The sequence below is a fragment of the Salmo salar genome, chromosome 15, assembly GCF_965601325.2.
Source record: "Salmo salar chromosome 15, fSalSal1, whole genome shotgun sequence".
Classification (NCBI taxonomy): domain Eukaryota; kingdom Metazoa; phylum Chordata; class Actinopteri; order Salmoniformes; family Salmonidae; genus Salmo; species Salmo salar.
In genome coordinates this window covers 24,582,557-24,594,595 of record NC_138305.1, presented here as the reverse complement: position 1 = coordinate 24,594,595, position 12,039 = coordinate 24,582,557, and the positions used below count along the sequence as shown (strand labels likewise).

Here is a 12,039-nt window from a genome sequence, read left to right as displayed (position 1 = left end):
TTATATGCTACATTTTGAAATCCTTAAAATGTTAGCCTCTGATACGGCTTAATAAATACTACTTTAATATGCTTCAAAGATTTTGATATTCAAAAATCACACTTACACAAAGCTACTTTCTGGCATATTTGCTGGAAACTACATGGTGTGCCACAAAATGTAGACAGATATTTTTGCCACTAGTGGTGAAATTGTGGCAAACCTTTGGCAACAATAATATTTATTGCCACGAGTGGCAAAAGGTTTGCCAGAGGTTGTTTTCTGGCCAAAAATTCTCAATATTGTACTGGTGTCTGTTGCAAACCTGTGGCAACAATATCTATTGCCAATAGTGGCAAATAGTTTACCAGAAGCCGTTTCTGGTGAACACGAGTTCCAACACCAGTAACCATTGATGACCAATCAGGGGGATTAGAAAATTATGTTGGAAAATGGAAACCAAGCTATCTAGCTAGCTAGCTACCTACCTAAGTTGTCCAGTGAGTGTCTAACTTAATTAAACTTCCTAATATACTTAAATTATGTTAGCTAATTGATGCTTGGCTAGCAATGTCATGTTTTATAGGATAGAGTGAAACATTTTGTAGATCCCAGTTTCAAATCAGTCAGCGCCACCGATTGGCTAGCGCTAAACTAGCTAACTTCAGCGATCATATTTTTGCACAATTAATGTGAAAGCTTCCTAGCTAACGATTTTCCTAAACACTTTTTAGGTGAATACGTTTCCTGTCTTTTAAAAATCAATATGCATGTCAATATGCTAGAGTCATTGTGCAGTAGCATGTTAGCTAGCACAACAGCTAAGGTAGCAACAATATGAGCTGACTTGACATCAAAGCATAGACTTCACTTGTGCAGATGGATACCCTCTCCCTACCCGTAATGTGGTCAGAGGCTGTATTGGGAGAAGGATGCATCGAAACCCTGGAAAGATGTTTGGGATGCACTCAATCATACTCATTTATAAAAAATTTAAAAATTAAAATAAAAAAAACATGGTCTTCAAGCTTGATAAAGTTAAGTAAATGCATGTACTATTCTCAGAAATGTAGTCCATACGTTCATTCTTTGTAACAATTAAATATTTAATTGCTTTAAACTAGTAGGTAGCTCATCTTTATCACGCGTTGTTCCTCATCTCTTTCTATTAAGCTATCAGTTACAAGGCAAAAATACAGACTGAGGCCTTCAATCAAACTGAAGACAGAAATGTGTGTTCACACCAGGTCAAGGCTTCTTACATGCATGGCTTTGAGATGTAAGTTAACAATTCATTTAGGAAATATTATATGAATTGCCATATTAGGCATAGCTCAATTTTATGTTGCTTTACTTCCATCCAAGCCATATACACTTGAGTCAGGAAGAAGAGACAACTACAGTAGTAGACAACTACTGGCTCTTAACGATGAAGTCCCCAGTCGAGATTGAATATCATAATTAGTTGATTAGTTGTGTTGAGGCTTGGCTAGAGACAAATATTGTACTCTAGGAACAATTGGCCACATATTTAAAAAAGGTAAATTTAGAAGGCCTAAGTCCATCGTTTGTTTATATAGCATTTAGACAAGGCAGAAACATTGTTTCCTTGCTGAAAGAAATATAGAGAATGACAGTTTCGGTAAGAAGCATAGCATCATCATCCACTGATGATATTGATCTGTTACGACATTGAATACACATTGAATGTTGAGTATATTTACTACATTTAATATGTTTAGTTCTCTGTGAGAAGCAAGTTCATTTAAAATTGTGTGCGATTTGGTTTTGTAGATGCATTTCAATGTTGTTAACACACAGTAACCAAAAACCTGAATTAACTTACATATTCATACTGAGTTTGCAGCAAATTTGCTGCAAACAGTAGAATGTTAGCCATAAGTTTCCCAGAATTGTTTACCAGAAGTTCACAAGTCGCAAATTTACCGCAACAGTTTGCCACAAAACTCATTTGCATGGGAAAATGAGCAAATTGGTCAAAAGTTTGCCACAACTGTTTGCCAGAAGCCTGCTTTTCGGTAAGGGCAGTCACTTCCCCTACCGATTTAGTGTTGACGAAACTACCACGGCATGCCGAAAGGCACTCTGACAGCCAATCCCTTTGCACCTAACCTCGTCCACCAGACTGCACTCTGCCTATATTCTGTATCAATAGCCTGGGGATGAGGATACCTTGTTACTAACAGCACAAAGCTAATGGAGGACTGAGTTCCAGCAGGTTTGAGGTAAATTCTATTTCAATTCAGAAAGTACACTGAAATTCCAATTCTCTTCATTGCTGTTCAATGAGGGAAATGTGGAATTTGGTTTACTTTCGTAAATTGAAATGGAATTGACCCAAAGCCTGTATCATGATATTTCCTAATGTCCAATCCCATTCAACTTCTGAGTGAGAGTTGTTTCCTGGTGTACTGTAGCTGTAACAATTTCTAATACACTGAATAAAAATAGAAACAACATGTAAAGCGTTGGTCTCATGTTTCATGAGCTTAAATAAAAAGATCCCAGAAATGTTCCATACATACAAAAAGCTTATTTCTCTCAAATTTTGTGCACACATTTGTTTATATCCCTGTTAGTGAGCATTTCTTCTTTGCCAAGATAATCCATCCACCTGACAGGTGTGGCATATCAAGAAGCTGATTAAACAGCATGATCATTACACAGGTGCACCTTGGGCTGGGGACAATAAAAAGCCACTAAAATGTGCAGTTTTATCACACAATAATGCCACAGATGTCTGTGTAGTTGCAGGAGCGTAGTTGAGCGTGCAATTAGCATTCTGACTGCAGGAATGTTCACCAGAGCTGTTGCCAGAGAATTTAATGTTAATTTCTCTACCATGAGCCGCCTTCAACATCATTTTAGAGAATTTGTCAGTACGTTCAACCGGCCTCACAAAACGCAGACCACGTGTAACCACACCAGCTCAGGACCTCCACATTCAGCTTTTTCACCTGGTCTGAGACCAGCCACCCGGACAGCTGATTAAACTGTGGGTTTGAACAACTAAAGAATTTCTGCACAAACTGTTAGAAACCATATCAGGGAAGCTCATGTGTGTGCTCGTCGTCTTCACCAGGGTCTTGACCTGACTGCAGTTCGGCATCGTAACCGACTTCAGTGGGCAAATGCTGACCTTCCGATGGCCGCTGGCACACTGGAGAAGTGTGCTCATTGTCGTGCCATTCATCTACCACCATCTCCTCCTGTTCCAGGTAATAATTCACGGCCCCATGTCGCAAGGATCTGTACAGAATGCCTGGAAACGTCCCAGTTCTTCCATGGCCTGCATACTCAGCAGACATGTCACTCATTGACCCTGTTGGGATGCTCTGGATCGGCATGTATGAAAGCGTGTTCCAGTTCCCGCCAATATCCAGTAACTTCGCACAGCCATTAAAGAGGAGTGGGACAACATTCCACAGGTAACAATCAACAGCCTGATCAACTTTATGCGTAGAAGATGTGTCGCTGCATGAGGTAAATGGTGGTCACACCAGATACTGACTGGTTTTCTGATCCATGATCCCACTTTTGTTTTTATAAAGATACTGTATCAGTGACCAACAAATGCATATCTGTATTCCCAGTCATGTGAAATCCATAGATTAGGGCCTAATGAATTTATTTCAATTGACTGATTTCCTTATATGAACTGTAACTCTGTAAAATATTTACAAATTGTTGAGTTAGTCTATTTACAAAAATATTATCTAACGAATCATCTTAATAATAATAGTTTGGAAGCCCTCCCCCGTTTCAGCTGTGATTCTGGTGCTGGTTGAGATTAATTATATACTAAGAGATTGATTCAATTAAAAGACATGGAAAATTAAACCCAAAGAATCAGACCAGTTATAAAGGAGTAGGGCTGGATTGAAAAGGGTTTCAGGAGGAACATTTTGTTTCTTTATTTTCTAAACACATGACAAAAACATTATACAGCAAAACTTTTAACATGGTGCTGTTTGTAAAAAATAGCTTCACAAATTGTTATCACCTGGACTGTGGAAGTGCATATTATCAAGTCATATCCGTTATTTGCATCAGAAATTAGAGAACGAATGATAAAATCGGCCGAGCCGATATAAAATCGGGATGATATTGTCCTTTTCTAGATTAAATCGTCCATTCTCTATCGGTTTTGCAGATAGTCCCTCTACATAGCAAAACTGCTGCTATGCCAGCCGCCATTCACCGCCTGAGCATTACACAATGCTGAGGAATGTCAGCAGCAAGCTATCTTATTCTCCAACAGAAAGGTGCAGTATTGAGAAATGGTTGACCTGACAGTGACCAAAATCCAAATATTAAATTTAGTTAATTCACTAATAATAAGGCTTGTGTCTATGTGCTCGGACATGCATGCAATAAGCAAGCTAGCTAGCTAAGCAGATAGCGATGAGACCTGTTAGCAAAGATTACGATAACTAACCCTTTCATCTGTGGTGTTAGCTAGCTAACTATATTAGCTACTATGCTAGCTAGCTAGCTGGCTAGATAAACAGTGCTAAGATATCAGCTAGAAGCTAATAGCTAACGTAGCTAGCTAACATTAGCGTAAATTGACAGTCGGATTAGATGATTGTCGTAATAGGGAAAGAAGGAAGTGTTTTAAAATGCCTAAATAAAAAAAATAAAAAAGGTTGGCCATAGGTTTAGCTACCTAAGAATATTCCTGTATGTTTATGGACCAAGAAAATTGTAGATCAGTGTGTGCATTCTCACTTATCAAACTACGGACAGATTGGAGTAATTTCAGACAGAACGAGCATCGTTGTTTCATCTTTTTCCCCACCCTCGCTCTCCTTGTTAGACATTATGCACATTTATGGCTTGGTAGCAAATGTCATTGTCATTGAGCAAGTTGTCATCGTAGCAGTAAACAGCAGTAAGTGATACTGGAGGGAGATGTGAAAGGGAGCAGAGTTATAGCCTTGTAGTAGTAGGATCAAGTTACAATCCGCCAATTTCCTTGACAGATATCTGAACAAGGCAATTGAGTCGTTTCTAATTTCATCATGGCAGCTGAGTTATTAAGAGAGGAAGAAATGATTTCCAGATAACGGAAAAATGACTAAAAATACATAAGCTTCCGTGATCACAGAATTATGACGTTACGTTAGACCCATTTGCATTGAATAGATGTAATTTTATATTGTCAAACTAACAGCAATACCTACATGATGTCCTTACATACAGGCGTGCCATGCTGGAGTGATGCCTCTACGCAAAGGTTGTTGATCAGTAGGCTAATATGAATCCCAAAATGGAGGGATCAGCCAAATCAAGCTCAACAACTCAATGCATGAAACACTCCTATTGAATATGCATTCACCGGTATTGAGAGTAGGCCTATGCCATCTTAAAATGTACCCAGTTTAAAATTACCATTATGTTGGTAAAAAACAAAGTCACATTTATTGTTTTGATTGATGCCACACATGGCTGATCTTGTCATCACATTTTTCAAATTGAACCATACTGAATATCAGTCTGAAAACATCGGCAGAGTGCTACCAGTAGGGTGACCATACGTCCTCTTTTTCCCGGACATGTCCTCTTTTTGGACCAAAAAAAAAATGCGTCCGGCCGGGATTTCTAAATCGCCCAAAATGTCCGGGATTCGGCTTTTGCGTGCGTTTTTGGGGTTTTACATTGCTTTGACCTTTCTCTTTAGGTCCCGCCTTCTCACACGCCACCATTGGTGGGTCATGTAGGGCCTACGCAAACATTGGTCAAACTGCATCTCAATCATTACCCTCACCATGGCAACAGCCAAGAGACAGAGCATCAGCTTGCTTGTCAACAGTGGCACATGGCTCCAGAACAGCGTAAAAATGCCCAAATGGAAATGTAAATTCACAGTCGATTTACAGAGACAATTCCCGTGTTTTCGTCTTGGTCGGGATCCGTGTGAAGCAGAATGCATGACCTGTAAAGCTGGCACGTACGTGTGTCAGTGTCAAATAAAGGTGCTAGCGACCTAGAAGCCCACATAAGCTCCGCAAAACACAAAATTGCAGCTAAAGGAGCGAGTTCGTCAGGTAAATTAACTAGGGTGACCATACGTCCTCTTTTTCCCCAGACATGTCCTCTTTTTTGAAAACTAAAATATGGTGACCCTAGCTAGTAGGCTAGTCGTTTTCAAGAAGTCAAGTTTGATGAAAGACTCGTGTGAAACCTCTCATATGCTTCAGGAGGAGTTTCACATCTTTTTCATTCCATTTGATTACCTACCATTTGAAAGTTTGACCTGCACACCACAATAAGAGTTTTACACGGGTCTCCTATGTACCACACCACAATAGAGTTTTACATGGGTCTCCTATGTACCACACCACATTAGAGTTTTCCATGGGTCTCCTATGTACCACACCACAATAGAGTTTTACATGGGTCTCCTATGTACCACACCACAATAGAGTTTTACATGGGTCTCCTATGTACCACACCACAATAGAGTTTTACATGGGTCTCCTATGTACCACACCACAATAGAGTTTTACATGGGTCTCCTATGTACCACACCACAATAGAGTTTTACATGGGTCTCCTATGTACCACACCACAATAGAGTTTTACATGGGTCTCCTATGTACCACACCACAATAGAGTTTTAGATGGTTCTCCTATGTACCACACCACAATAAGAGTTTTACATGGGTCTCCTATGTACCACACCACAATAGAGTTTTACATGGGTCTCCTATGTACCACACCACAATAGAGTTTTACATGGGTCTCCTATGTACCACACCACAATAGAGTTTTACATGGGTCTCCTATGTACCACACCACAATAACTGTAGAAATTAATTTGGATATAGGATGTGTTAATCACAGACTTTCAAGATTATCACCCTTTGGCCAAAAAAAAAAAAACTGAATGGAAATCTCTGAATCTTAATTCTAAAAGCTATGCTTATACTTACCATTTAATAAGGAACTAACACCATATTTGATGGCATATTTTGTCTTACTAGAAGTAGAGTTCGATTACAGAAGAAATCCAGAACTAATTTAGGCTTATTTGATTAACAATCAAAAAATATCTAGGATATTTCAAATCACTTACAACCATTATCCTCAGAACCAATCCACATTACCTTGACAAAGGTTATCACGAAATGTTTCATCTATTTATTTGGAATATATATATATATATATATATATATATATATATATATATATATATATATATATATATATATATATATATATATATATATATATATATATATATATATATATATATATATATATTTTAAATGGGTGGAAAATCCACTCCTTTAGTTATTCGGGGTTTTACTTGAACAGAAGAAAAAATAAAATAATTGGTGACGAGACAACAGGAAAGTTCAGAGTCAGAAGGGTTATGGGTTGGATTCGAACCTGACTCCGGTAAGTATGTGTGTGTGTGTGTGTGTGTGTGTGTGTGTGTGTGTGTGTGTGTGTGTGTGTGTGTGTGTGTGTGTGTATGTATGTGTGTGTGTGTGTTGGGGTCAGTCAGGGGCACTAACCATTAGCCCACACTGCTTTCTCAATTTTGATTTCAGAATCTCATGATCTTCCTCTGGTACACTTGCCTTATGTATCACTGTATAGGATGTTCGACTTGGCAAAAGTTTCTGTGAAGTTATCAAGTTTTTTTTTTTATAAATATGATTAAATCTCAGGACACAAAGAATACTAAAATCGACCAAACAAGACCAAAATAAAAACAAACCAGAGACATTCAGCTTCTTGACGTAAACCTATTTATTGCCATAGCTGCAGTTCATTCGTTAACAGCCTATGGTCTTTAAAAGAGCCAAGGGCTTAAGTCATCAAGTCACTCACTGTACCTGCAAACTACCTAGCATGTCGGTCCACCGTACCTGCAAACTACCTAGCATGTCTGTCCACCACATGTCTGTCCACTAACCTACAAACTACCGAGCATGTCTGTCCACCGTACCTGCAAACTACCTAGCATGTCTGTCCACCGTACCTGCAAACTACCTAGCCTGTCGGTCCACCGTACCTGCAAACTACCTAGCCTGTCGGTCCACCGTACCTGCAAACTACCTAGCCTGTCGGTCCACCGTACCTGCAAACTACCTAGCCTGTCGGTCCACCGTACCTGCAAACTACCTAGCCTGTCGGTCCACCGTACCTGCAAACTACCTAGCATGTCTGTCCACCGTACCTGCAAACTACCTAGCATGTCTGTCCACCGTACCTGCAAACTACCTAGCCTGTCGGTCCACCGTACCTGCAAACTACGTCAGTCCTGGAGAGCCTAATCTCCTGTAGGTTAACACCAGGGCTCTCCAACCCTGTTCCTGGAGAGCTAATCTCCTGTAGGTTTACACCAGGGCTCTCCAACCCTGTTCCTGGAGAGCTAATCTCCTGTAGGTTTACACCAGGGCTCTCCAACCCTGTTCCCGGAGAACTAACATCCTGTAGGTTTACACCAGGGCTTTCCAACCATGTTCCTGGAGAACTAACATCCTGTAGGTTTACACCAGGTTTCTCCAACCCTGTTCCTGGAGAGCTACTGTCCTGTAGGTTTTCACTTCAACCCTAATCTAGCACACCTGATTCTAATAATTAGCTGGTTGATAAGATGTGAAAACCTACAGGAGGTTAGCTGTAAGGGCATGTTTAGGAACATTGACCACCACCTATAAGAGCATGCTGACTGGGTCCTACCTTAATGTCTTCTTCCTCCTCCTCCTTCTTCTTCTTGGGTTTCTTCAGCGACTCATCATCAGGATTGAAGTCTTCCATCTCAACCTTCAAATACAAAATGTTTCTATTGAATTTGATGTGGGTCCTCCTGTAGCTCAGTTGGTAGATTACTGCGCTTGTAAACGCCAGGGTAAAACGCACGTACAGTGCCTTGCGAAAGTATTCGGCCCCCTTGAACTTTGACCTTTTGCCACATTTCAGGCTTCAAACAAAGATATAAAACTGTCATTTTTTGTGAAGAATCAACAACAAGTGGGACACAATCATGAAGTGGAACGAAATTTATTGGATATTTCAAACTTTTTTAACAAATAAAAAACTGAAAAATTGGGCGTGCAAAATTATTCAGCCCGCTTAAGTTAATACTTTGTAGCGCCACCTTTTGCTGCGATTACAGCTGTAAGTCGCTTGGGGTATGTCTCTATCAGTTTTGCACATCGAGAGACTGACATTTTTGCCCATTCCTCCTTGCAAAACAGCTCGAGCTCAGTGAGGTTGGATGGAGAGCATTTGTGAACAGCAGTTTTCAGTTCTTTCCACAGATTCTCTATTGGATTCAGGTCTGGACTTTGACTTGGCCATTCTAACACCTGGATATGTTTATTTGTGAACCATTCCATTGTAGATTTTGCTTTATGTTTTGGATCATTGTCTTGTTGGAAGACAAATCTCCGTCCCAGTCTCAGGTCTTTTGCAAACTCCATCAGGTTTTCTTCCAGAATGGTCCTGTATTTGGCTCCATCCATCTTCCCATCAATTTGAACCATCTTCCCTGCCCCTGCTGAAGAAAAGCAGGCCCAAACCATGATGCTGCCACCACCATGTTTGACAGTGGGGATGGTGTGTTCAGGGTGATGAGCTGTGTTGCTTTTACGCCAAACATAACGATTTGCATTGTTGCCAACAAGTTCGATTTTGGTTTCATTTGACCAGAGCACCTTCTTCCACATGTTTGGTGTGTCTCCCAGGTGGCTAGTGGCAAACTTTAAACAACACTTTTTATGGATATCTTTAAGAAATGGCTTTCTTCTTGCCACTCTTCCATAAAGGCCAGATTTGTGCAGTATATGACTGATTGTTGTCCTATGGACAGAGTCTCCCACCTCAGCTGTAGATCTCTGCAGTTCATCCAGAGTGATCATGGGCCTCTTGGCTGCATCTCTGATCAGTCTTCTCCTTGTATGAGCTGAAAGTTTAGAGGGACGGCCGGGTCTTCGTAGATTTGCAGTGGTCTGATACTCCTTCCATTTCAATATTATCGCTTGCACAGTGCTCCTTGGGATGTTTAAAGCTTGGGAAATCTTTCTGTATCCAAATCCGGCTTTAAACTTCTCCACAACAGTATCTCGGACCTGCCTGGTGTGTTCCTTGTTCTTCATGATGCTCTCTGCGCTTTAAACGGACCTCTGAGACTATCACAGAGCAGGTGCATTTATACGGAGACTTGATTACACACAGGTGGATTCTATTTATCATCATTAGTCATTTAGGTCAACATTGGATCATTCAGAGATCCTCACTGAACTTCTGGAGAGAGTTTGCTGCACTGAAAGTAAAGGGGCTGAATAATTTTGCACGGCCAATTTTTCAGTTTTTTATTTGTTAAAAAAGTTTGAAATATCCAATAAATGTCGTTCCACTTCATAATTGTGTCCCACTTGTTGTTGATTCTTCACAAAAAATTACAGTTTTATATCTTTATGTTTGAAGCCTGAAATGTGGCAAAAGGTCGAAAAGTTCAAGGGGGCCGAATACTTTCGCAAGGCACTGTACGTACGACTAAGTCGCTTTGGATAAAAGCGTCCCCTAAAATGGCTTCTAGAATTCTAGAACACAATTACAGCCACACAAGAGGATAAAGTGCATCTAAAATCATGGAGGACCGACAGGTAGTACACACCTCGTTCCCTGGTCCTCTGCCATAGAGAGGACTAAGGTTCACTCTTAAAAACAGGAACCCAGAACCTAGCTGTATTTCATTAAGTCTCAATTAATAGAAAACCATTAGCCCGACATATTGATAAAATACATAAAAAAATATAAAAAAAATGTATGTTTCCATTCTACATACCTCCTCAATAGCAGCATCCTGAAGCAGGGAGCGGACATCCAGCCGCATCATGTGACGTGGAGACGACTCCCAGTTACTGGACATCTATATAGACAACAGATAATAAATTATTAATACAAATATAAAAACAGAAAATGAATAGATATACTTATGGACTGTCCCTGTTGTATACAGAGTACAGAAAATGAATAAACACAATATGTATGGTCTATCACTGTCATTATCAATGAAAATGTATGAGAGCTCTGCGCTTGTGGATTTCAAGGACACTCAGTACGGTACCTTTTGGATATCCTTTATCTTCCGCCCGTGGGCATTTCTTTTAGCGCAAATTTGATAGTCTGCTGAGATTTCAGCCAAGTACACCTAAGAAAATAAACATTTACACGTTTATAATATACAGTTCCTTGCAAAAGTATTCAGATCCCTTGGATTTCTTCACATTTTATTGTGTTACGAAGTGGGATTAAAATAGATTACTGTATTTTATATATATTTATAAAACCAATTTTTTAAATCTAAAACAAAATAAAGTCAAAGTGGAAGAAAAACTAAAACTAAAATAGTCGTTGAATAAGTATTTCGGCCCCTTTGGTTACGCAAGCCTAAATTAGTCCAAGAATAAAATTTGGCTTAACATATCACATGAGTTACATGGACTCACTGTGTTAAATAATAGGAGTTGCCATGATTTTTGAATGACTAACCCTTCCTTTGTCACCCATACAACATCTGTAAAGTCCCTCAGTCAAACATCGAATATCAAGCACAGCTGCAACTATGAAGACCAGCGAGATTTTCGAAAGCCTCAAAGGGCAGTGATTGATAGAAGGGTGGCAACAAATCAGATATTTAATATATCTTTAAGCATGGTCAAGTTAATCATTATTACATATTAAACCACCCAGACACGTCGAACTGAGCTGCAGGACAGGAAGGAAACTGCTCAGGGATTTCACCATGAGGCCATTGGTGATTTTAAAACAGCTACAGTGTTCAATGTCTAATGGTAGAAAACTGAGGATGGATCAACAACATAGTCCACAATAATGACCTAAATGACAGAGTGAATAGAATACAAATATACAGAATCAAAATATTCCAAAACAAGGCATTAAAGTAATACTGCAAAAAAACACAGGAATAAACTTTTTGGCCTAAATGCAAAGCCTTATGTTTGGGGGTAAATCCAAACAACACATCACTGATTAACTGTCTTGTTATTTTCA

General features: G+C 39.6%; 1 protein-coding gene across 1 annotated transcript in view; it reads right to left on the bottom strand.

The window, feature by feature from the left end:
* The window catches only part of LOC106571050 (uncharacterized), a 53,909-nt gene that overhangs the window by 6,681 nt on the left and 35,189 nt on the right, over positions 1-12,039 (bottom strand). The window contains 3 exon segments of the mRNA XM_082961616.1: positions 8,701-8,784; positions 10,811-10,894; positions 11,093-11,176. Coding sequence (XP_082817742.1) covers positions 8,701-8,784; positions 10,811-10,894; positions 11,093-11,176 — 252 coding nt within the window.